The sequence below is a fragment of the Brachyhypopomus gauderio genome, chromosome 11, assembly GCF_052324685.1.
Source record: "Brachyhypopomus gauderio isolate BG-103 chromosome 11, BGAUD_0.2, whole genome shotgun sequence".
In the NCBI taxonomy this organism is placed as follows: domain Eukaryota; kingdom Metazoa; phylum Chordata; class Actinopteri; order Gymnotiformes; family Hypopomidae; genus Brachyhypopomus; species Brachyhypopomus gauderio.
This window is the reverse complement of record NC_135221.1, coordinates 13,247,507-13,274,529: the sequence shown is the minus strand read 5'-3', so window position 1 is coordinate 13,274,529 and position 27,023 is coordinate 13,247,507. Positions and strand designations below refer to the sequence as shown.

Below are 27,023 nucleotides of genomic sequence, written 5' to 3'. Positions count from 1 at the left end.
TTTTCAAGGAGTGGCCAAAGGGTGAGCAAGGTTTTATCAGAGGGGTCCATATACAAATGATGAACGAAAGGAAACACACATTTTCTCTTAAAATGACCATGTCCAGTGGGGTGGCACTAGGGGTGGCAAGGGCTCTGTTGGGGGTGGCGATTGCCTCCCCTGCCCCCCCTTTGGCTCCGCCACTGTGTACGGCTCCCCATCTGGAACGTCCAAACACTTCAGCCAGACTTCTGTTTGCAGACTTTTCCTCGGCTTTCAACACCCTCCAGCCTCACATCCTGGCCCACAAACTCTCATCCCACTTTCAGTTGGAGGACCAGCTTATTCTATGGTTACTGGACTTCCTAACACACAGAACACAAAGAGTACTTGTAAATACTGTCCACTCCAACCTACAATACACCTCAACTGGCTCTCCACAAGGCTGTGTCCTTTCTCCACTGCTTTTCATCTTATACACCAATGACTGCAGATCCACCCAACCTAATAACCTTCTGATCAAATACGCAGATGACACAGTTCTCCTCTCCATGCCCTTAGGCTCATCACAGTCTCATGGTCCAGCCCTCCAGGAGTTTGTTGACTGGTGTGACAACTCATGCCTCAAGCTGAATGTCAGCAAAACTAAGGAGATGGTGATAACATTCTCCAAAAAACAGCTTGTTCTGACACCATCTGTCACCACCTCTATCCATGGCATGTCTGTTGAAATACCTGGGTACCATCTTTGATAGCCACCTGAATTTCTCAGCTAACACAGAAGAGATTCTCAAAAAATGTCATCAGAGTACCTCCTCAGGAAGCTCAACTCCTTTGGCGTGAAAAAAGAGATCATGCAAACTTTTTATTACTCCTTCATTGAGAGTATCACCACCTTCTCAATCACCTGCTGGTTTTACTCAACCAGCCTCCAGAACAGGAACCGTCTGCAAAGGAACACCACGTTATGTGGAAAAATCATTGGACTGCCACTCAGGAATCTGTCTGCAGTAAATGACCATTTAACACAGAGGTTGGCATACCGCATCACCCAGGAACCCTCCCACGCCCTCTACACTGCATTTGAATGGCTACCTTCAGGACGCCGGCTTCGCTGTCCAGCTTGTAAGACACAGAGGAGAAGGGCGACCTTTGTGCCCAGAGCTGTCCAACTCCTCAACACACAGCCCTTCCATTCAAAAACTTCCCCACACCATCAGTCTGACAGATAGTGGACTCACACCAATTCTGACATTACGTACATAGACATACATACATGTACACGCACTTACGCACACACACACACACACACACTCACACACTCACACAATGCACTGCTACCTCACTGTAACTGTAATTTGTAAGTACAAGAACACTCAGTCACTTTATACCTGTACATACTTGAAACTCTGTCACTTTACACATATATAGATATTCTTCTTTATTATTTATCATATTCACCTACATTGTATTTATTTCTTATGTTACTGCTGCTCTGTGTGCCCCTCAATTGCCCCCCGGGGATGAATAAAGTTTTCTGAATCTGAATCTGAATCTGAATCTACAGACTCAAAGTTTGAAAAACAAAGATTACATCTTTAAACATTCATTCATCCACAGAATTTTTGAAACAGGCAATTCAATTAACCAAAGATAATAGCCTATATCAAGATAATGTATAAATGTGCGTGTTTCTGTTGGTTAAAACATGCTTCTTTTCTGCTTGTAGAATTATAATGCATATACGCAGGCATTTAGGTTTAATAAAGTCCTTCAAATATACAAGTGTGGAAGATAATATTGTGTGCAGCAATACTGGTGGCATCTAGTCCTTATAGTCCACCGAGCCTGTGTGTCAGCACGCTTTCCCTGAATTCAGAATCAGAGGTGAGCATTCCAGGTTCAGAAAGTAAAGAAAGTAAGAAACTCCTTCCCAGGATTTTATTCAAGCTTGCTGGATTTTCTCATTTGTGGCAGGTAAAATTAGTGGAATCAACACAATCCAGGAAGCCTGAGCAAAATCCTGGTGAGGACTTTTACTTTCTGAACCTGGAATGCCCGCCTCTGGAAAACAAAACATTACCTATAAGAAATACGTTGTACGTAATTTGTGGTCATTTTAATTTCTTTCACTTTCACTACAAAATGCCTGCGAACAAATTAAACCTATCGCATTAAAAAACAGATTTTTGGTCCATCAGCTAAGTTGTTTGGTTGACCACACTGTTGTTGCTTTTTACAGAGAATTACTATGTGATTTCTGAGAACACCGTAATTGATTTTACTGGGACTACGTTTACAGTTTTGTGTATTTGATTCTATGTATATATATTTTTGTAGCGTGTAAAAATTCAGTTTTTGTAAACTGAATCTTTGTTCATAGCTAGAAACATTATTCATGTTTAAACAACCTAAATCCTTGATTTATTTGAGACGGTGCATTAAAATTAGAATCTGATTCCTTGGCTGATTTAATGTAAATATCATGTGAATATCTGAGTTCAGCAATGGAAATGAATAGAATGCAATTTATTATACATTATAACTTTTAATGAGAGTGTGTAACCCGATGTCCCTTTATGTTGTGCTGTAGGCCTACAGCCTTCTCTATGTGCCACCCCAAGATATTCATGTGCCCCATCTGGCCCTCTCATTAAATATCTCCACTGCCTATCCATAGTCATCATCTATCATCATCTATCCATAGTCTAGCTATTGTTTATTTGCTTTCTTGCACAGTGGTCTGCAATTAACATGTAAAAACCCCCTTATTTATTTATGGATTGTTTTAAACATCAACACAAATTGTATTTTGTATTTGTACTTTGGCTTGTGAGGTTTCTATGCAACTGCCTATATTTGCCTGAGGCAAAGACTGTTCCTGGGTTATTGTAAGATCATAAAATATTCAGATCAGCAACAGCTCATGTGGTGCTAAATCATTAACTGAACTAAATCATTAACTGAAGTAACTCATTAACTGAACTAATTCATTAACTGATTCATCCTTCTGTTGTGCTTCCTTCCATGTACATTGCCTTCCATGTACATAAAATAAACAGAAGCCGCTTTTTGGAGTCTTGAAAACGCCAGATGAAAATGCCAGATCTAGCGATAACTGAAAACTGCTTCCTTATTTCTCAAGGCTAAAAACTATGTAAAAAATCTAGAAGTCCAAAAAAAATCCAGTGTCTGCAAAATAGCATTCTGTCACCTTTGTAATATCCCTCAGGTCTGTGACATTCTTGCCACCACTAACTGTGAGAAACTTGCACAGGCTTTTGTGTGCGGTAGAATAGATTACGGCACAGCTTTCTTATCTGCCATACCCAGGAGGTCTATTACAAATTTACGACAAGTTCAGGACATGCTGCCAGAATACAGACACACACCAGAATGAGGGATCACATTTCCCATGATCCTAAATTTCTTCATTGCTTACCTGTATCATTCTAGACCTGTGTTGAAGGTCCTTTTTTTCAACTTTTGCCCTCCTTGTGTGTACACACTCTAGGTGCGCAGTTAGAGTCATTGGGGCAGTTAGAGTCATTGGGGCAGTTAGAGTTTGTTCTACCCCAATGCTACATGTGAAAGAGTTGGTGTTTGCTGGAAGACACAGAGCAGGTTTATTTCTGTCTTCATATCTTCTCTGACAGATGAAGTGATGACAAAAGAAAGGCCAGCATGTTTGTGTTGTGGTTCAGTGTTGCATGTTAATGTTTATTTGATTGTTTGGTTTAGTTATAATTATTATTGCATATATCAAAGCTAATAGTAGGACATATACAGTATATACCAAGTAACATTATTGCTCTGTATAATTAACTATTGGATTCATGCTCACTGAATGTACCATAGATGTGAATATGAGCATAAACAAGATGATTTTAGTGTTTAATGCAACTGAATACAGATAAGTGTCTCTTCATTTCATTTCTTTGTTATTGTTGTTTTTATTATTCGATCATTATTAAATTAAGTTGCTCATGACATATTACTGCAGCTGTGAATGATTTATTCCAGTGCAGGTTTCATTTGAGCATGTGTACAGGATAATAAAGCTGTTACTGGCTGGAATCAATGACTCTCAAATGATTCTCTTGCAAAAACATTAATAAAATAAATAGATGAATGTTGTTAAAATAATGGCATTGTTCTTACAACAGCACACTGGTGAGTCTTTTGTTTGATTCACTGAGAAAAAGCAAATGCCAAGGGGAGTGGAGAACAAATTTGGACATATAGACACTACACTGAAAACCGCAAAAATCTGAAGTACACTGTTGACTTCACTGCTCAGTTATGGTACTGTTATTGTACACCAAAAGATGCTAATGACCCATGGCAGAAGTGTGCAACAACAGGAAAGTGGAGGAAGCTGAAATAGTGGTGAAATAGTGATTAGAGAGATGTGACAAAGCACACCCACATGGAACATCTGGCCATGTTTGCAAGAAGAATACAGAGATCAAAACGGAGAAACACCTAACACCTTTTTGTGAGGGACAACAAGCTGTTGATGGTATTAAACTGAAATTAACTGTCTTCCTGATGTTTCCAAAGCCGCTGCCAAATGTCATAAATGTAGATGATAGTCTAACACTACACTTTTGGGTGGGGAAATCTGAAATGTGAACTTTTAAGAATTTCTTGCATCTTACAGATGTGTAATACAGTACAAATGCATAGAGATTTTATTCCCTTGCTACATCTACTTACCTCTTTTCCAAATGTGTGTCCAGATCATTTTTATTCTTAGGGAAATAACACACATGGATAATCTAAAACTCAGAGTGGTGGTTTTCTCAGGCCTTTCAGGGTCTCCAGAAAAACCAGACACAGAAATAAAACTGCAAAAGCACTTGTTTAAATGTTAGGCATATAGTCATGTACAGTTAACTATGTAGAACACTGTAGAGTGAATCGTTTCCTGTTCTTCTCTCTAGCCACTCAGGAGCCAGGAGACCCTCACAGAGTCGCCGTCTCTTACTAACACCAAATATATGGTGAGGGCACATTCCATATGCTACTGCTTAGAGCTTCCATTATGGCTCTAGAAAAATGCACCCAGATGTTATTTCTGGGTCACAAAATTCTTCTTCTTTTTTTTATGGGTGGGAGGACTTAGGAGAGCCTGGTGCTGGGGCTGGGGGGTGGGGGGGGGGGGTTGTTGAAAGTGCAGTGTGAGTTGCCTACAGCAGCGGGTCTAACAGTTCCCCAGAGCCTTCGTATTCGTACAGGCTTCATACAAGCTGAGCATAGCCCATGGCAGAGGCAAAGAATTCAGCAATGATTCTGTGGGCCTGGGTGGAGCTCTGTGTCCACTGCTGTGCTGGGTACACGGTGAAGAGTCTGGCAGGACTGTCACGGGTCCCTCTACAGATGCTTTGGGTCATCGATGGAGGGAGTGGCAGTGAAGCTTTTCCTGGGGCCTTTTCCTGTGACTGAGGCTGGGAACTGCTTTGAGAATGTGGATATGGACTATGCCACTAAATAGCCTGTGGCATATGCGGTCTCCAAACAAAATGGTGTCACCATGACAGAGGTGCTGCAGCAGAGAGTCTTCTGTTGGTCCAGTGTGTGCAAGAAGCTACGCAGGGACAGACCTTCATGTGGCAGGTCACGTTGGAGATGAAGAAAACGATGCCAATTCATTTACATAGTGATGGGCTGGTGGAGCTGGTGGAGCTGATACCACCCAGCTGCCCATCATAACTGGCTGCCATTAACAAGACTGTAACTGAGCACAGCCTCGAGCGATGTGGGTTTGGCACATGGCAGCCCAGGAGACCATTGGTTTAGCACCGACCAATAGGGTGCGAGCTATGGATCCCTATGTGCTTAATATTTCTGCAGTCCCATGATTTGGAGGGACAAATTAAGAAGTATGTTGTTAGACTACACAAGGCGATGAAGGTGGTGCATCAGATCACCCATCAAAAACACAGCATAGTCGGCATGCAACGAAACCAGGTGCCTGAGACCAAGTTTCAACGGTAACCACCAGGCATGAGGACATGGCTGTTCAACTCAAGTGGAGAAAGGGTGACTCCCACAAAGCCCAGTCCTCATGGGACAGGTCATGTGAGGCAGTGGCAATTTGGTCGGAGGTGGCATACTGGATCCACGGCAATGGTGGTGCATTGTTACCACCTCACCCCCTACTGGCCATATGAGGATGAAGCTGTTGCCAGTGTTATTGTGCAGGGACCATGCAGTAGCCAGCACACCCCTGGATACCTTCAAGACCCTGTGCTCAAGTGACTCTTTATTATCATCATGTAGTGTATGTCAAAGTGGTAGATGTGAGTGTGAGAGAAGCAGAGGGCGTGGCTTCAGGCTGGACCACGTACCAGTAGCCCTTGCATCCTCAGAAAGAGATTTGGTTCATTTTCACTAATTGTGTGTAAACGTTGTGTTGACGTTTATGTATTGGTGTGTAGTTTAGGAATCATGATGTGTAGTTTTGAGGAAATGTGTGATCCACTAGTATTATGTGTATCCCTGGGAAACACCACCAAACAAACAGACAGTATGATGTGTGGAACTGCACTGCTTGTTAAAGACTGTTTAACCTTCTCTGTCCTCAAAGATCAATAAAGATAAAGAACATAATAGACTTTTCCCTATTTCTGTGCATATCCAGTGACACAATATATTGGTGCCTAACGAATGGAATGCAAATTTCATTTACTACGTCCTGTACGTCCTAAAGGTCTGTTGGACAGTCATTGTTGCCAGTATTGTCCTATGTCCAAGACTGACTGCCTCTGTTTCCTTGTGCTAACATTACTATTTGCTTTGTTTGGCACTTTCGTCAGGCTTTGCACGCCTTTCTTGATGACTCTGATATCAACTACCTCACCAGACTTTTATGTTCAAATTATTTGCTTTACACGAGTTAACAAAGCCCTATAATGACAAAACACATTGTGACAAGCATCTAGGCTACATTAAACGCAGATGGTCGTTTTGGAGCATTTGGGTGCTGAGACATAGACAGACTGTAATATTTATGCACCAAATTACATGAAGTTCGTCACATTCATTTATTTGTGTATTTTAATTATATAGCTGCAGTAATGCATCGGTATACGGTCATATAGGGTACATTTGACATGTTTCTAGCATGTAGTCAGGACGTCAATTACGGACATCAAGTTGGAAAAGTTGAATTCGCATTATTCATGACATTAAATAGTTTTAAGATGCCTAAGTGCAAATGACAAAGATCTGATCAATACTCTTGTGCACAATAAAGAACCCAAAAATACGTCTGCTGCTCAAATGCGTTTCTACCACGTTTTAAAATAGCTACAAATTCTCATAGCGCGTTTGTCTGATATTATTGTCTTGATGTATGATTATGGCTTATAAGAGCATTAGTGTTTCCACCGCAATTTGTACCTCGGTGTGTACAGACACTGAGGTATACATCAGCCAACGAAATTTGCAGGTAAACAGTCTCCTTAGTCTCCAAAGTTGGACATAAAACCTCGACGTACAACCATGTCGCTTCGGTGATTGTGAAATCAATGACTGCAGCAGCGCGCTTTGACTGGGGATTCAGCGCAGTAAAACAGCGGTGGGCGGGCAGCTCGCAGTCACGCAATAAAAAGGGTTGAGCTTGAAAAAACACTCTCGCTGTGTGAGTTTTGCAGTCTTCGCTCCAACGTGCGTTATGAAGAGTGTACCTGGATAATTACTGTGACCGCAAAGTGTCTTTCTTCAGTTTGGATTCTATTTATAATGATTTTGGATATGTGCAAACGGGATGAAGAAAGCTCTTTCCCTGTCCGCCGAAGTAAAATAAAATAGGGTTTCGTTTACGTTGGAGTTAATTCTCTCATTCCCTATGAAGAAGTCAAACGTAAGTAGCTATTTCTTTCTACCAAGGGCAGTAGTTTTAACGAATGTCAGTCCGATGGTGTGGTAGGCGAGTAGATTATTCACACAAGTGAAGTGCTTTGCGTTTGCCTTGTATACTGTGCCGTGAATAGTTGTATGAAAGTGAGATTGTTTTAGTGACAGGTCTGGAGTACACAGTTTAGATTTTAAACTGTGCGTTGGATTCAACTGGCTTTAAAACTAACAATAAAGACATCATGCATCCATGGCAAATCCGATCTATAGGAACTCGGAAAAGTTCCTTGTACGTGTTGTGTCGGCAGCAGCGAAAACGGTTTAATATTAATATTGCTGCGGATCCAGTAGCAACGCCTGACACGTCCTGTCCGTTAGAGCGACAGTCTTCTGTCCATCTCGTGTTGCCAAGCCTGTGGACACTTCTGGGGACATGACAAGTGATTTGGGATGAACTGATTTATTCAACCTACTGACTCATTCAACATTTAGTAGTATATCCTCATGTTAGATTGATCTGGTTTAATTAGAAGAGATGTTTTGTAGAACAGCTCATGTGTTCCAAGGGAAAGTGCTTTGAGCAGCGTAACAGAAACGTGCGGTCTTCTGCAATCCGTGATACTTGTACATCAACGCATCATGCAATAAACTGAAATTAAATAAAGCGAAATAAAATACTCAGGCGGGATCAAACAGACAAATACTCATTTACAGAGAAATATTAGCCAAATTATATATATAATATATGGCAATTTTTTTACATTTATATTATGGGGTTTAATGAATTTGAAAGACATGAGAAAATCTGCACAGCTATATGGAACTTGACATATATCTGAATCAAACGTTAAAAATAAACTTTTTTAGACATATTAAACGGCGTATTCGAACTGATTTCGAATATCAGTGAATATCAGTGGGATATCTTGTACTATGAACTGATCTGCTGAATTTTACGTGAACTCTATATCAGACTTTGAACAAAAGGAGCCAGGAGGAGAAAAAATAACGTGAATTACAGTTCAGGAGCTCCACCGCAAATCACATTTAAGGAACTTAAGGAACTGTTATGCACTCTTCAGACCAGTAACAACCCTTGTGAACTGAAGACTACAAGGCGGTTGTCTTTCCTGATATTGCGCAAGGTTACACGCTCTCTCTCTCTCTCTCTCTCTCTCTCTCTCTCGCCCCCCCTCTCTCGATCTACTATTCTGGCATCTTCAGCCTTCGTTGACAGTAGTCTACGTCTCTGCGACTTTTTTCGACTTTGGCCTCAGGGACTATGTAAAGCTGCAGAAAACATTTTGCTATTCGCTTGATGTTTAATGGTGACGAGAGACTGCGACCCACCGAGAATTCTGGAATGATGCGACGCACAGAATCGTCACACTGTGAACGGCAGTGGTTTCCAAACACAGCAAATTTGTTTCTTTCTGAAATGCTTTTGTGACGGGGTGATAAAGGCAATGACCTTATAAAAGGAACAGGAAAGGTTGGGATGACTGAAAATTAGCTTGACCGTGGCGTCTGAGCTAGAGCCTGGAGCATATTGAGTCTGAAAAAATCTGGAAAAAATCCACAATGCTGTATTTCCTGAACATTAATGAGCAGGTCCAACAATCTTTGGATTCTGTACTGTAAATAAAGACAACTGCTGTCATGCCATGATTTAGACCCACGGCTAAATAAAACTCGACATCCTAAAAAATAAATTCATCACATCTTAATGGATTTATCCATTTAAAGATTCAATAGGTTTTTCAGTCCTTTCACGAGCTGCTAAAGTAACAAGGTGGCACTAAGGAGAGGAAATCCCACGTGGTCTGTAAATCAGTGCACGCTTCTGAAAATGGATCTTTTCTGCATCGTCATAGCCTTCTGCAACCCGTTGTTAATAGTGACCTTTTATTACTGGGGTTAGTCATTGGCCAAAGAAGGGAAAATAAAATGCTCGTGGATGACACCTTGATCTTCAAATAGAAACGTGTGTTTGAAATGTTTAAATATACATTTTGAAAATACATTTGCTAGTCTGCTGTTGCATAATTTTGGTTGTATAGTTTGTATGTTTTTATTCCTGCGCATTACAGTAGGTTTTATGGTGTAATTGACAGGTTGCAGAAGGTAAAGCCCCTATCCCTGATTTGTGATTCTGAGAGGCATTAGCCTGGGGCAGGGGGCAAAAAATGCACTGGGGTATTTATGCAAATGTCTTAGGCAGAGATATGAATCAGTTCAATTCAACATACAAGTATGCGGAAGTGCAGGACAGATTGTGATATCTGCCAGATCCGGGGCTTGCTTCGGTGCTTGTGACATGTTTCCTCCTTATGTATCACTAATCTAAGATTGCTGTGACATATGTTCTTCTGACGTCCTGGACCCAAATGACGGCTAATTATAAAGCAACTATTGTAGCATGTAATCTGAAGCAGATGAGGAATTAATGCATTCTAAAGCACAATGTTTAGATATATATTTGCTTGGGAAAATGTTTATTGCTTTGGGGGCTTCCTTTTATATTAACCAGAAAAGAAAGACCCAAGGAAGAGTTCATATTACATGTAATTCTGCTTTATTCTTATTAATTTTGTAATCTAGTTTATGTTTATACAGTTCCCTTGCATGCTCTCTGAGCTTTGCATTCAGTCTGCAGACAGCTGTCCAGCAGTATACTTGAACTACAGATGGCATGTTACGTATACCTTCAACCACTAAAGTGCAGGAAAGGGGACGTTAGTGTGACATTTCTGCTGGAGAACCTACACATACTCTTCCAGTATACTCTTTCAGTATACTCTTCCAGTATACTTGAAGCTGTAAAATTATATTATATATTATATATATCTTCATCTTAAAGATCTTGGATTGTCTAGGCTCGAAAACAAAGAACTGCAGTCAGAGAATTTGTTTTGTTTTTTAGAAATGTTACATAAAACATTTTCATTCTGTTTAGTGTCTTTTTATTGTCTTCATAGATAATTTATGAAGACTTAATGTGTTTCATTAACCATGCTGTCATGACACTTTCTGCTGTTGTTTTCTGAGTAGTTCTGCCTCTTCTAATAAATGGTTCTTCTGAAAATCTCTTTTTAGTACTTGATTTAGTCCTAATCTGTCTGGGAATTCAGTCTGGGAATTAAATCCTCTATATATTTAATAAATCCGAAAAACAGTTTACTCACACTACAAGTAATGGCTTTATGTAGGTCTTAGCAAAGCAAGAGACGGTGTGTAAAAGTACACAAGCTACTGTGAGCCACCACTTGTTTTGGATTATGATTGGGACTGGGATTTGGGTTGAGGCTAGGTTGGGATTGGGAGTTTGAGGTTAGGATTTGGATTGGGGGTTGAGGTTAGGATTGGGGTTGAGATTGGGGTTGAGGTTAGGATTGGGATTGAGATTGAAGTTAGGATTGGGGTTGGGATTGGGGTTGAGGTTAGGATTGGGATTGAGATTGGGGTAGATTTTGGTTTGGGACTGGGGTGGATAGTTGTGCTATTAAAAGTGGTGTGTTAGGCTCGTTAACAAGAAGTGATTTGCTCATTTGAAATGTTAAGAAAATTATTTTAGACTCATAATGCTTTCTGCTATCTCATAGGAAGATAAATAACACAATCAAGACTTTGTTTGTTTCTGTTGTTGTTTCTGTTATCGAGGTCTGACAAGGAATGTGTTGGCCATGACTGGGAACACTGAAGTGGCAGAGCCAACCTAACTCGACTTTAACATCCAACAATCACTAGCAGTGGAAAGGCTTCTAAAGTCTCAATTTTATGTATCTCTTAAATGTTAAAGGAATTAATTAAGACCGAGTATAGTGGGCTATCATGTTGTTTTGCGATTTCAACAGTAGTCAAGTTCCAGTCAAAATTCCAGAAAGATACTTAACACCCAGATGGTCAGACTTAAGCAGATGTTGGCAAAAGGTTCAAAGTTTGTAGCTTACCAATATTCAGCTTTCATAAACTTTAGAAGTTTTCTCCTTTTTCTCTCAGATCTGAATTTCGTGTAATTTAACCGCATCAGAGAGTTGTTTGACTGCCATGTGCATCTATGTACTATTTAGTAATAGAAAGGGCCCCTGTTTCCATATGAAGATGATCTATTAGACTGTTTTTGCTATAGTCTGTTCTTCATCTTCGTCTTCATCTGGTAACCAGAATGCATTCTACTTGACTCATCTTAAAACACTAATCATGAGGCTTTGGAAGAAGTGATATGTTTTAATGTTTAATTACATGTTAAAAGTTATCGGATAAATTGGATAATTTCTGCAGGCTTATAGAAAGTATTTGCTTTCACTAATTTATTATTAAACATCATTGATTAATTAGTAAATTAATTCACAAAAATAATTAGCTTTTAGCTTCATTGGCTTTTACAGCAGCTTTGTTTTGGATGTTTTTCTGTTGTATTCTGATTTCCTGTTTTCTTTTTTTGATGTGTTCAGTGTGGTATTTCTTTATGGCTTTATCCTTTAAGTTTAAGCCTTCCTCTCATACTACGGCCACATACATTTGATTTGTTTGTGGTGTTTTCTTTCATGGGCAATGTGTGAAAGCGTGTAGCAATGGTCAGGACATGCGATACCGTAATGTCTGTAGTGTTCATTCGGTTAGTTGTAGACCCAGTAAGTGCACCTGAATTAAAATGGACAGACTGAGTGCAATTTGCAGCAGGAAATTCGATTTGGGCCCTTCTTGAGCCGAGGCGGGATTCTTCCTACGTCTCCAAGGCTGAAATGATTATGCCATTTTTCCGGCTGTTGATGATGCTGCTGTCTTGCTGCTCTTTGACCCACAGTTTGATGAACCTTCTTTCCACCCACAGAGTCCCCCGAGTCCCTCCGGCTTAAAGAATTGCGTCAAATGCACAAACATAGTTGTATTATGCATCAGCACAAGATGCTTAAAATGAGCTAGAGCACGAGTAAAAAAAATGTCTGTTTTACTAGCATGTACGTTGCTGGTGCATTCATCATGGATGGCTTGGTTGTCATCGGTCATAGAAAACCAGGCTGAAAATTTTCAGCTAGATTTCCCATCAAAGTAACATCTTTGCAAACATTAAAAGAAGTTTAAGACTCTTTGTAAAACAAATGGATTATGAACTGGTTTGTGGCAGTAGGGTTTTGCCAGTCTCTGTTTTTTGTCAATGTGATTATGAAATGAATGAAGCATTGTTCTGTCTGAATCCAGTGCCTGTATCTGGACCGCCCGTTAAGTTAATGATCCTGAATGATCAAAGTGTTTTTTGCTGTGCACGAATTAAGCAGTTATCTGGTTCAGGAGTACGCAGGATTACTGCTGAACATCATCTTACAGGTGGACAAAGGACGGAAAGTGAAACTCTTTCATATTATCTCCGGCAGCAGCACGGCATTCAGCTTAGCTGTTAGATCCCTGGGCTGAGATACCACTAGGCCTTTGTTATGCCCAATTTGAGCCGAAGTCGTCGTAGAAAAAGGGAGCAAATAAAAAAAAAAAAAACAGAAAAGCAACACACAAGATCACACATCTTTTATTTTTCTGATTACTTTCAGATTTCAGCCAGCACATAATTTCTTAGAGCTGTCTGAAGTCTCAAGCTGTGTCCATATATTTCATACATTTGATATTCTGAATCAGACCATCATGTTATTCAGAAAATATCATGCGTGAGGAGGCAAAGCCATTTGGACGATTAAATTACATTTCATGGCATTGGATAGTAAACTGTGGCCATTATATAGAGCTGAGGAAATGTTTGTGTGCCTATGATAGATAGAATGTACACTAATCATCTATCTAACAAGTTGAATATCCACCCAACCATTCATCATTGAACCCAGAGAAAGAGATTACATCTCAGGCTTTTTGTCATTCCTCACTTTCCATATAATGGCAGAAGTCAGACTGACTTGAACAAATGATGTAGCACACTTATTTAAATGGGCTCCAGAATGACCAATTAACAGATTAAAATAAGGACACTAAAGGGGTTTCAGAAAATACTTGATAAACAAAACAGCTTAGTGGAAAGCAAGCTCAAATCACAATGTTTCAGAAATCAATAGCTAGACTAAAATAACAAACACAAACGTAAGCTGTGTAAAATACATCAAGGGTGTAGAGAAACGTGACGTGCAGACATGGGAAGCGGCGGGGGCAAAACACATGGATCAGCGTAGTGTGGTGCCAAGAGCTGACGGAGGACTGAGACTTAAGTAGTGGAGATGATAGAGGATTGTGTAGTGGAGTTGATGGAGGATTGAGTAGTGAAGATGATGGAGGATTTAGTAGTGGAGATGATGGATGAAGGAGTAGTGGAGAGGATGGAGAATTCAGTAGTGGAGATGATGGAGGATTCAGTAGTGGAGATGATGGAGTATTGAGTAGTGGAGATGATGGAGGATTCAGTTGTGGAGATGATGGAGGTTTGAGTAGTGGAGATGATGGAGGATTGAGTAGTGAAGATGATGAAGGATTCAGTAGTGGAGATGATGGAGGATTCAGTAGTGGAGATGACGAGCAGGTAATGACAATCAGCTGTTCATCCTCAGACTATGCAGAACATTGGGTTTGCAGAGGGTGTGGTGTGGCAGCGGCACAGAGAGATGGCCGGGACCCATTATACCCGTGGCAAATTAAACCCTGTGGGTAGTGGAAATCCTAAATGATATCCTTAAAAAATAATTTAAAATTTAAAATTTTATCAACCAAAAAATTTCACAAGGCTCCTGAATGGTATGGGCCCATGTGCTGGTGAGTGTGAGTGTTTGGAATGCGAAAGAATTCCAGAGATACACCATGCAGTTCCTGCAGTCAAACGGCTGACAGATGCAGCCTGTTTTAGATTCACCCTCACCCGGAGTTTGCGACTCCGGACACAGACATGCTAGCAGTCGTATAACACACCATTCAGGAATCATCCTGTGCTTTAACGTTAGACTCTTCCGACAGTAATTGCCTTGTGTTTTAAGAAATGTTCAGGCCATATTTGAAAACGCTGCCCAAATCTATAGCAGATGTGTCGTTGCTGGTCTCACTTGAGGGTTGAAGGAATAGAATCACTGATCATAGATAATGTTTACCCGTTCATCAGGCATGCATCTGGTTCTTATGCAGGAAAGCCCACACCACTGCTTGCCTCCTTCCTATACAACAGAGTCTAACTGGGATTAAGCCAGAGTCAAGTCTGTAGGAGAGTTTAAGCTTCTATTACAACTTTCTTGGCATTTACACATATATAGTTGCACTCACAGGCAGGATTGGTTTGTGCTCCTAATTCCATTGACCACCACTGAATCTGTGTTTTTATTCTGTATAGGCTCGTATGTCTGTGGTTTCATTGCTTGGGTTTCATTGCCCCAGTGTTAGCTCTGCATGTTTATGTTTTGCGTGTTCTTGTGCTTTTTGCATGGCTTGACTGCTAATGAAACCCTGGCGCTTTAGACACAACAAAAGCAGAAATTGAATGCAAGCTTTTAATGTATAGTGTTTACTACTATTTATTTATTTATTTATGGAGTGCAGGATATTGATTATAAAAATAATATTTGTCAGGTTGACCACAACTCCACTCCCCGCCCCCCCTTTACATTCATTTAATGCAAAGAATAAGCCAAGCAAACCCCAGTCCAAAACAAGAGTGAAATTTAATGCATATTGGAACGAACACCTATTGGCTGTTCCCCAACCAAAGCATGTTGGAATGAACATCTATTGGCTGTTCCCCAACCAACGCATGTTGTGCTCATGAATGCAGTACAGCATCATGGTTTCATTTCATCAGACGCCACACATGAAAGCTTGGACAGGCTCCCCATGACTATAAGACTTTGGCTTTGGCACTACACAAGATGGTTTGCATTTCGCCCCCAGACTTAGATCTAAGCCCATAACAGATTCATTGTCATCGTGAATTTGAACACTAAGTCTTCCCTATTAATGGATATCTGTACCGCAAAGTCATTTTTACTGCTCTTGGATTTCCCAGTACATAGCATGATTTGCAAATGAACAAATTAATATAGCAGAAGACATGGAAAAAAAAAATCAGAATTTACTCATCTTTGTAACAAGTGATTTATATGTATTTTAATAGCAGACTGATATAATGAGGTGAAATTGTAGTATTGTGTGTTTGGTACAAAAGTCATCTTGATTCAAGACCCAGTGTGAATGGCTGCTGCTCTGTTGGATGAAAAGCATACTGCATAACTGTTAGCGTGATAAGATGTTGTGACTTCAGACACATTGAAGGGATGTGCAAGACTTCCTCTGAGACTGGTGGTGGTGTTACAGGACAATTACATAATGAGAAATATTTTCACTGAATAAGCAAAAATGTTGTAAAACAGCAGTGTCCTCAATGTTGGTAAATGGGTTGCAGGCTAGAGTCCGCAAGAAAATAACTGAAATTGTTTAAGAAGAGAAATATTCAACATGAAACAGCTCCAGTGAACATTGTTGATTTAATATGTGAACCTATAACCAGCAGCAGGCACTGAGGAGGCTGTGTCAGCAGTAAGAAATGCTATGGTCACAGCTTGGTCTCTTCAGATGGCCATCTTCAGTGAACACGCCTCGTTTGCTGCCAACTGGAAGATTAAAAACAAGGAATTCTCCATTGAAAACCTGTCCATGTGTGTAACAGAAAAAGGAAGAAGGAAACAGCCCATAACCCCCAGCAGGAACTGTGTTGTCTCTGTGACTCAGTGACTGAACTGTATTCACTTAATGTCAATGGAGTGTTCCAAACATGTCAAATTTATTTGAATACGATTTTTTTTATTGCCTCACATGTAAACTAACCACACACGATGGCCCTAGAAGGGCTAAGCTAAGCTACTTTTTTCACCTACTTTCAATGGTAGAACACAATGTAGAGATTCAGTGGACATTTGGATCTGAGAAAGTGGAAGTGGGCAGACCTGAATAAACAGCATGCAAACATGGATGGTTTGACGGGACAATGTCTCAGCAGTTACCCCTAGGAATCTTATACCTCTACTGTTCTCCAAACTTCCCATTGTTAGAGTTATCTCTACTATGATTGGTCTTTTGATTGACCTTAATTAATATACAAAGATGCACTCGGAAGTCCAGACTTCCTGCTTGTTCTCTGTGACTAGTTTCAGCGTATGTAGTTAGTAAACCACACATTTTAAGATTAATACATAGAAAACAAATTTCATAGATTGAATGCTCAGTGTGGATTAGCCGGAGCAGGGCCACTGTCACACCAGAGCTGGCAGTGTTTCTGCATGCAACACTTTGAATGGAGCTGATTAATGCTTTGGTGGCTGTCCAGTTGTTATATGAAAGGTTCTGTTGTTGCAGTTCTCAGAACTGGCAAGGTTCCCCTCAGTGGTTGTGTGATTATGTGTGCAAACAAAGGCTCATGGAACTTTGCTCATTGAAATGGCTTGCTTGCTGTTCTCTGGGCTTCTCCAGTCCTGCTTTGGGGGTCTTGTCACAATGCTAAAATTGAGTCACCTTCTTTTGTGCTAGGATCTGAAGTATGTATCTCTTTACTTAATCTAGGTTAAGACAAAATCTGTTCCATAATGATGTGAAATGGTCAAACTGTGAGGTGCAGAAACAGCGGAGGGTTATTCACCCCCAAAATGCTGCAATCATGCTTTAACAAATTCAACACCATCAGTAGGCTGGACCAAACCCACCAGTGATTAAACAGACCCAGTTTTCTGTTTATACTTGCGTACATTTTTTTCACTATATATATATATATATATTTTTTTTTTTAATTATTATTTTTTTTTCACATTATACATGCTTCTATATTTCTCCCCAAATAGTTAATAATGCCTGCTGTGTTTGCTTTACATATGGTGATGATCCCATTAAGCTTTTGATCAGCTGACCAGATGTGTTCAAGTGTTTTACTTTGTGTTCTGTTTTGCTGTTTGCAGATTTGGATACGTAGCTGTGTCCATTTATTGCTTTACATCACAGTTGCTGCTTATTCCAGTGAAATCGGAAATCCCATAACAGATGACATCAGGAAAATTTCATTGCTGGTAAGAGTTAAACATTGGGTTCAGTGTTTCAAGCATATCTGTTTTTTTTCTTTTGTAAAAAGGAAGTGACATAAGTGGGTGCTTTAGCGAGTGTGCCCATGTGTACATCTAACAGATAACTTGAATTCTTTTCATATGTTACAAACAAAAGGTATGGATCCTGTTGCAGTCAAGTAGGATAACTGTAACAGATATGGAGCTAATGTATGAAGCACAAAAGCTATGCCGAAAATGACCCTGGTTTTCTGAGAAAATCAGGACTTCTCTGGAGCATTTGTGCTATTAAAGCACTGACAATATAAAAAGGGAAAGCTAAAACTAAAAAAAGATTCTGCATCAATAGTGTGGTAGCGTATGTCTCTGTAATCCAAGGTGAGATTTAGTGAATGTTTCTCAGTTCCTTTTCTAGTGAACATGCTTCCCAATAGCATATTCTGTTCCACTCTTTGATGTGGGTTTCATACCTGCCTTCCCTTCAAATGAACTGCTTATTCTTTTGATATAATCCCTATGTATTGCTAATTCTCTTAATATTTTTAGCCCTAGATAGCTTCTGATGACATTGTTGTCTTATTTAATGCTACATGAGGCCATAGTATCTGATCTTTCTTATCCTGATATAGGTTCTCCCTCAAACATCAGCCTTTTCTGTTTTAACGATTAACGTTACAGGACGCGATCGCATTCTGTCGCACCCCTGTCATTCACAGACACTCTTATCCAGAAGCAACTCGCATATTAATCAGTATGATAGTGCGTGTGGTCTCTGGGAATCAAACCCACGACCTTGGAGTTACTAGCACTATGCCCCACATGTCCCACCAGCTGTGCTGCGGGATCACTGACCGGACAGTATTGGACAATTAATTTTCATGCTTTCTCTATTTGTCGGGGCACTTTACTGCTTACATAACAGCAAAACCAATTAGAACTACTTAGTTATCAGCATTAGTTAATAGCAGTTAGTCCAACTGCTATCGACAGAACCTTTTTCTGTCAAATGTTTTAAGCATGTTTAAACATTTAAACGTCATCATAAACCTACCTTCATCCATTGAGGTTTCTCAGCCAGGATGTTTTTTGTCCTCACAAACAGGTGGGGCAGACAGTTATGGATTTCAATATATATTGCAATATTTTTTTTTCCTGAAATACAAGGAACATGATACATAGTATTTAATCTGAAATATTTATCTGAAAACATTCAGTTTATGCCTTTATTATAGAAATTGGTTTATATACTTTTTATTTTCCTGGGCACTATTCAACTGCTAGGCTACTGCTGTTGAGCAGGACAGATACCTGAGTTAAGTGAAATATGGTCATTTGTGATATCAGCATGATAATACTTTGAGAAAACAGGTGTTGACCATAAAGTTCTTAATTCTTTCAAGAAAATCAATAAAAGCATTTGTTTAATGAAACTGTTAAGAGCTTTCTGAAGTTTCTACAGAGTAATAGAACCCCCCCTAATCTTTTGTAACTTTTAGTGTTGAATATTGTGCTTGCTGAATCGTAACAGTATTAACAATATGTTACTGTTGTTGTTTCTTTCTTTTAGAAGCAGAATATACCAAAAGATTACAAAATTACTGTACATTATTTACCAAAAGAAGTGGTAAGTCATTATGCTTTATTAGTCCAAATGTCACATCAGTTACAGCTGTTTTTAAAGGGGCTATACAAGTTTGCTTCTGTCCTACAGAGTGGTATGTGTTGGGTGAAGCTAAACGTGTTCCACCTGGAGGAGAGCTTAAAACTCCTGGCCGAGAAGTTTGGGAATATTTCCTCCAACAAAGATAATATAGGGACCTTTGTCCAAATGTTGCGTGAGATACGCTATCACATCGGAAATGGCCTGGTGAGTCCCCACTTTTCTTGAAACTCTCAAACGCCTCCTCCACATCTAACATCCAAAGGATTTTTGACATTTTCTTTTGCCACTTTCCTTGAACTTGATTCTTTTTTTGATCTCTTTTTCTGCCGATACTCGGAATTATTTCTGCTTGTACTCACTTTTCTTGGTAATTATGCATTATTAGACCGTATCATCAGAGGATCTGCATAATAGCGCACTGAAGTACTGCGACTTGCATTGTGTGCAGCTTAACAATACACACTGTCACCCAAGAGAACAGATTTCCCATTTGACTAGTTGCTTCAGAATGACAACAAGCTCACGAATTTTGCTTCACTGTAGATTTGGTTTCTTTAATATGTCTGGGATATATTGCTGTCTAGATCATGACTCATGAAATCTTTATTGCTAGAAACGTTCCTAGGAGGAAGGGGTTTGAGACTGCATTATGACATGTGGTCAGATGCAGAAGTTGTCAGTGCATCTGTTCATGATGTGACAGTATTAAAATACTAGACAGCATAATGGTTTGCTCTGTTGCTCGCACAATAACATCTTAAGGGAACGCATCTTGAAAGCTTAGAGTATGTTAGCAATGACACGTATACAAAGGGGGCACAGAGTTGTTTATGACTTTTCCAAAAATACGGAATTCAGGAAGGTAGGTCTTTGTCTAGTGCCTGTAGGGAGTAATCTGCATATACACAAGTATTTCCTGTACCACTGGCAGTCATGGTTCACAGCACATTCATCTTACTGGACTATAACCTTCATGCATGTATCCTTCAGAGCAGATATACATTTGAACAGATATACATAAAGTTATCAATACTCCTTTCCATTCTCATCTACCTAGCACAGACCCTCTAGGAGTTCTCCATTAAATATAGTTTCATCGCACATTTGATTAGAAACACTTATTGAATCTGTACTTTACACTTGTAGGTTAACTTTATGCAATAGTAATAGTGTATGCTGCCCCTGAATCAGAGCATGCTCTCACAGTGCTACTGGAATGGTAGCAGCATGACTGTGGTGTTGTAAAGGCAGCATGCCACCCAGTAAACTAACAGCAGTCCTGTGGACATAACCACTGAGTTCATGGCTGACAACTAGGATTTAGTCTGTACACCGGCCAAAAGGTGATTCTAAAGTGTTTGGAGATCACAATATAGTTTTCAAGATTACACATCTTAGACTGAGGCTATTTCTACGACGACAGGATTTGTGTTACTAAAGTGGTTGTTAGATTAGGTCAGATAACTTTGTTAGATAATGCACAAGTGTGCAAATCAGCTGCAGTCTTTGGAAGTATTTCACCCTTATACACGTCCTTGCAAGTATGTGCAACAAGTTATGCAGACAGGATTCTTAAGGCTCATTAGTAACGTTGCAGAGAAAATAGCTTGGAGGACAGAATGACAAACTTCATTCTGGCTTTGCTGGTTCAGGCAAAATAGTTGTTCAAAAAGATCGGCAGAGGGTGAAAATGTTTTACCTGTTGCTGAGGGGGAAGATGTAATTCGTTGCTGGAACAGTAAAAGACTTGAAAGACTTTCTCTTCAAGCAATTTGTGGATGCAAACAGTTGTAATTTAAACTCCTTGCTTGTTACAATTTCCTGTGTAATAACCAAAAACAAGCATTTGACTTCAAGTATAATCATAGTACAATGCAAAGCAGAACCAGACATCCTATGCTCAATGTGTTATTTATCAGTGCGTGAAATGTCTGCAGGTCTGGGTTATCTTGCAGCACAATGCAAGGTTGAGGAACTATTCTTACCCTTAAGAAGTAATCGCCAAAAACACTGTGTACAGCAACACATAGACATTGTGTTCCGTTGTGTAGCATATTAATCAGATTAATCAACCTTTAGTAGCAATAGCATTTGGGTGACATATTGATTTGATATTGCATTGTGGAGGTCTACTGATGATTATATATGAGCAATACTGCAGAAGGTCATCTCTAAAAGCATGTCTACTCCATGCTGCAGTCTTGGAAGACATACTTAAGATACCGTAGTAATTTTTACCATTCCTCAGAATGGGACTTTGGACTTTGACTGTGCAGCTTAGTTTACTGCTCTGAAATCAGAGCTTACTTGTAAACATGTCAAACTTGTTTAAGTAAAATGCGTTTAGCGTTTGAATGAAAAATGAACCAATGATGCACAATGAGGTGATTTTATCTTAAATTTTTCATGGTCACGTACAATCCAAAATACTTCCTGCCTGGTGTGAATGAGCATTGATTTCCCTGTCTGTTTTCAGGAAAATGCCATGTTTGATTTTGAGTGCCACTACAGAGAAGTGAAATGGCTCACAGGACGCTACTTTGAGTTTGTGGAAGACTTTTTCAATACTGCCAATTCTTCGCGGGAAGATGTGGACTGTGAACCTCCACCATGTCCGACGATAATAAAAACATCACCAACCCCAACACTGGCGTCAGCACAGCATCATTCAAAAGGTAAAGAATGCCTGAGGTTTTCAGTCATACCAAAGAAATGTGTAGTGCTGAAATTCTCTCAGGCACCACAGCCTGAGACCAGTCGTTTGTTTACTTTTGACATTTTTGACAGGAAAAACATGTATTCCAAATTTTCTGAGTCATTATCTGTTGAGGTGTGGTTGCATTTGCACTCGTATCTGCTGGCGAGTATGTTTGAGGAACTTTTCACAAAAATCTGCAGGACAGGACATAAAATGCAATAGTTTTATTTATTTCATTTTTTTTGGTGAGCCCCATTATGACTGATAAGCTGAACTTGAAATCCTTGATACGTTCCCTAGAGGACCACTTGACAAGAAGAAGGGAGACAACACACAATTGGCAGTGTGTTGATTACAGATCTTCAGGTCCCAAGCCTGGGCTGTCTCTCTCTCAGATGGCAGACACATCAGATCTTTTGTGAGACAGAAATAAAAGGAGCCGCGATTGACTCTTTACCGTCTCACAATGAAGCGTTTTCATCTACGTGTATTAACACTCCACCCTTTCTTTTCTCTCTCTCTCTCTCTCTCTCTCTCTCTCTCTCTCTCTCTCTCTCTCTCTCTCTCTCTCTCTCTCTCTCCAGATAGTTCGCCTGAATGGAACAGTACTGAAAAAGAAGGTGAGACATTACGTAAAGCTGAAAGTGAAAATGGTGAGTTTTAGACATGTTATGGTCATAGACTTGTAACGTCTGACCACAACTTGCTATGTGGGAATGCTCAAAGCTCAGGGCTACAAGTTTGTATTCTGTATAGGATGTAGCCAGGAGTTATGAAATCATGTGCAGAACATAAAATATTGTGGTTAACAGATGATAGACCTGTGGCCAAAGCATGTTAAGCATGAAAAAAGGCAGTTGCTTAATTGTAGAGTATATGTTCACTTGGGCATTTGGGCACTAACATTCAGGCCATGTCCACCTTACGTGCCTGCACGGTTGATACGTGTTTCATCTGCCAAAGAAAGTCAACCTATCTGTCACCTTTCTCTCCACCTCTGATCTTCTTATAAGATTTGTAGAGAAACCCAGGAGTAGCTGAGACGGTGATACTGAAACACTGAAATACTGAACACTTTGTTTACAGAAAGCAGGACTCCGAGGTTCCTTCCAGAGACTTTGGAGAGGGGCCTCTTGTCACTTCTCTTCATACCTCTCATTGCTGTGGGCTTCCTGCTCATCTGGAAGGTCTGACATCTTCTCATGTCCTTTTCATGCTTCATAAAGGTGTGGAGAGTGGGCAGAAATTAAATGGCAAAGAGATCATACATTAAAAAACTTATTTCTCATCATTTTTACTTTGGATGTCCAGGTGAAATCCAGAAGAACTGCCCCCCAGTTGCAGAGGGGTACAGATGGCCCACCACTGTTTATTGGAGTGGAAGCCAGTACTCCAACATTAGAGGATGAAATGTCTGAAAAGTAAGGATAGCTAATACCTGGGTAACACCTAAAATACTGAACATAGTGCAGGTTTCTGCTTCCTGCTGGTTCTGTTTTACCTGTTGTTGCTTGCATTTCCTTTAACTTTATATTTGTGTGTGTGTGTAGGAACAGATTAAACATCGGGGCAGTCTAAGCCATCCTTATCACTACCAGGTGAGATGTTTGTTAAGATATTAACACCCACATATCCATACAGCTTGCAAAACAAACACCTTATCTCTTTATTCTTCTCATCCTGTTTCTCATGTTGTCTGTGTCCTTACAGATTGTGGGGCAGAATAAACGCAGCAAGGCACAAGCACAAAAAGCCACAAACACACATCTTCCTCACACACACACCTCTTCCTCACACACACCTCTTCATCACACACACCTCTTCCTCACACAACACATCCTCTCACACACTTCCTCTCAGCTGTGACGGACAAGTACTGGCTGAAAACAAAGAACTGCCCACTGAGCTCCAACGCTCTTTCTAAGAACATTGATTGGACCATTGTTTGGAAGGGGGGGAGGGGGACGGTGGAGATGGGAAAGGTTCAAGGTTGTTCCAACAGAGAACTGATGCTTAGCACTTTTTGAGGCCTACACGTGGCTGGCAAGGCTTCTCCTTTAGTCCTGGAGATTACTGACCACCGCAAAGTATGCAAAGAGACTGCACAGGAGGATCACAGTGCCAGCCAATGGGTTTCGGGTCCGTCCTGAAAGGCCTATCAGAACTGAGCGCACCAGTCCCAGTCCATCACGGAGACAACCGATAGATCCTAACGAAGTTGGAGGGAGTGAAGCAGATGAAGTTCCAGTGAGGGAGTGAAAGCAGAGTTGACTACCTCCAGTTGCAATGGTCACCTTTCCTCCGGCTTCTGTTCTTAGAGTTCTCTCTCTCTCTATCACTCTCTCCCACTCTGCCTCATACTCTCTCTCTCTCTCTGTCACTCTCTTGCTCTCTCTGGTTTTGGGCATCCAGCTAAAAAACACTGCTTCATCTCTTGAGTGGTTTTAATCAGTAAAATTATTCTTCAATTGTATCATCTGAATTGTGTATCATTTTTATTGTCGTTTAACTGGTGGTGTGGAATTAATTTATTTATTGTTGGAATGTAACATGATAGCAAGAGTTCTGCTCCTGCAAGGAAATGAATAGTCATTGAGATGATTTTTTTAAATGTTACATGCCGTAATCCTAACCCTGCACCTGTGCTGCAGTCACAAAACTAACCCTAGGCCCTGATAAAGGGTCTTGTAGTTTTTGTTTAACCCTTTTTCCTGTTAAAACCTGGTCATGCCATTTATGGAATTTGACATAATAGAAATATCAGAAATACAGTGTATCGTTTCTACAGACCAGGGGTCTATTTTCAGTGTTTAAAATGTATTTAGTGAAAGCAAATCTCCAGGGAATGCTCATCTTACAGGACCACCGGCATTTTATTTAGCAGAACTGATCCAGAGATTTGTTTCTAATAGCTGAATGATTGAATTTGTGACATGTTACATGTTAAACAGATCATGAAAGCAAGAAAGGACCTAAAAGCACTATAAGCAGTTGTGTTGCTCTGCAGCAAGTGTGTTGAGTTGCAGCACCAGGACTGTGTGACAAAGACATTGTGCATAGTTAAACGCCACAACGATTAACCACTGTGTGTAAGAAAACAATTCAGAAATCCTCTGTAGCTATATGAGGATTCTGTAGTCTACACGGCATTCCAGATCACAAGACGAAGAATAATGTGAGTCCGATATTACATTAGGCTGTTGTCATCATTTTGCGCCTTTTGTAAAAAAAAAAAATGTTCCCAATATAACATTCATGGATAATCAGCCATATATTTATTCCAGAACGTTCTGTGATTTTTTTTTTTTTGCGCGTAATTAAAAGTGTTGCACTAGTTATGTAAGAATAAAATGATTTCAATTAGTTCTCTTAAAAGTTTTGAATAGTTATAGGTAAATCACAACATGCTCAGAATGGGTTTGAGTCTCAGCTGCACACATTTTCGTTCTACTACTCTGTTGCTCACTAATCTGCACATGTAGATTTTGTATTAGCTGTGGTCAGTGTAGGCAGGTGATACATTTCAGATGGAGCTCTGAGATCACAGCGTTTCTGCTCATTTCTGCTTTTACCAAGCGGTTGTAATCATCAGTGTGGCTCACCGGCTGTCTGCTCGCTGCCCTGTTCCACTTTGGTGACTTTTACCCTGATCAAATGTACAAAAAATGTTTCCTCTCAAGCCAAAATACAACTTGGGGCAAATCAGACAGTCTTGAATGTTTACAGCCTTTCATCGTGGCAGGGGCAGAAAGAATTTGTGCATATGTTTTAAAACTATTTCTCTACCAACACATCTCTGGTGAACCAATAGATCAGTGATACAAAGTAATCAATTTATTGATCTCTGTATTAGTACTAGATATGTTACAATTCATGAGCTGTTATTGCATATTATTTGTCTCTTTTATGTGGAAACAGGTTTAAACTGTGAAATGTAGGGTGGCATGTCCCCTTTTCTTTCCAGCCACCTAAGAGCCTCCGATCTCACACCTGTAGATGGTATTGACACAGTGAGAAGCCATAGATATGATACAACAGTCCAGAACAACCCCCTCCTCCCACCCACCCACTCATTGCCAGTGTCACTTAGAAGGGGCCCGATAATGTGATTTCTGGTCAGGCACATCTTAGGTCTGGAGTGACTGATTTCTACATACATTTCCATATGTTTTTCCACATGTATTTCCATATATACTTGGGTTAATTCGTATCAGATGCCTGATGTAGAAGAAGCCTTTCTGTATCACTCTAAACATGTATATAAAAGGCAAACATAGATCTTCGCACACACACTACGAGATGTTTGATACACACAACTCCAGGAAAGTGAAACATGGGATTTTTGACACTTCCCATCTGCCGTAATCAGGTCCACCTGTCTTGTTCCTGCAGATTGCGATGCTAATATCTCAAGGCTCTTAGTCAGGAAAACAGTCAGGGTGCCTAAAGCAAAAAAGAGTAATTGTGGCCCAGTTGCTATCTGGGTGACAGTCTACTGTATTCTGCATTTTATATGAATATATGCATATAATGAAAATATATGTATGAGATGTAAATAAAGTACATTTATCCAACAAGCCTGCATGGCTTGCTTGTAGAACTGTTCTGTGATTTGTTTTTGACCTTTAACCTCAGGAGGCTAAAGAATCCAATAGCTGTTGGTCTGTTTGACAGTCACTTATGTGGTTGCCATGGTGCAGCTCCTCTTAAGTAGCTTATATATCTTTTTTCACGATTAATTTAATTACATAAAAAATGAATAATTACATAACTGCCTCATTTGTTATTGTTCTCTGCA

General features: G+C 40.0%; 1 protein-coding gene and 1 long non-coding RNA gene across 3 annotated transcripts; one reads left to right on the top strand and one right to left on the bottom strand.

Annotated features, from left to right (window-relative positions):
* Positions 1-7,615: 7,615 nt before the first annotated feature.
* kitlga (kit ligand a) lies at positions 7,616-26,877 on the top strand. Of its 2 annotated transcripts, none has more exons than XM_077022113.1 (10): positions 7,616-7,849; positions 17,763-17,870; positions 19,432-19,488; positions 19,576-19,731; positions 22,004-22,202; positions 22,810-22,845; positions 23,312-23,412; positions 23,537-23,646; positions 23,776-23,823; positions 23,936-26,877. In XM_077022113.1, the coding sequence occupies exons 1-9, from the start codon at positions 7,835-7,837 to the stop codon at positions 23,801-23,803; spliced, it is 810 nt and encodes a 269-aa protein (XP_076878228.1). In that variant the 5' UTR covers positions 7,616-7,834; the 3' UTR covers positions 23,804-23,823; positions 23,936-26,877. The 2 variants fall into 2 exon arrangements, with proteins under 2 accessions (XP_076878228.1, XP_076878227.1); XM_077022112.1 differs by having other exon boundaries at positions 22,810-22,878; positions 23,936-26,876.
* LOC143527128 (uncharacterized) lies at positions 14,609-22,016 on the bottom strand. The gene is made up of 3 exons (XR_013134037.1): positions 21,227-22,016; positions 18,916-19,016; positions 14,609-16,427 (listed from the first exon to the last, which is right to left on the bottom strand). It is a non-coding gene; the product is annotated as an uncharacterized LOC143527128 (long non-coding RNA).
* Positions 26,878-27,023: the final 146 nt, after the last annotated feature.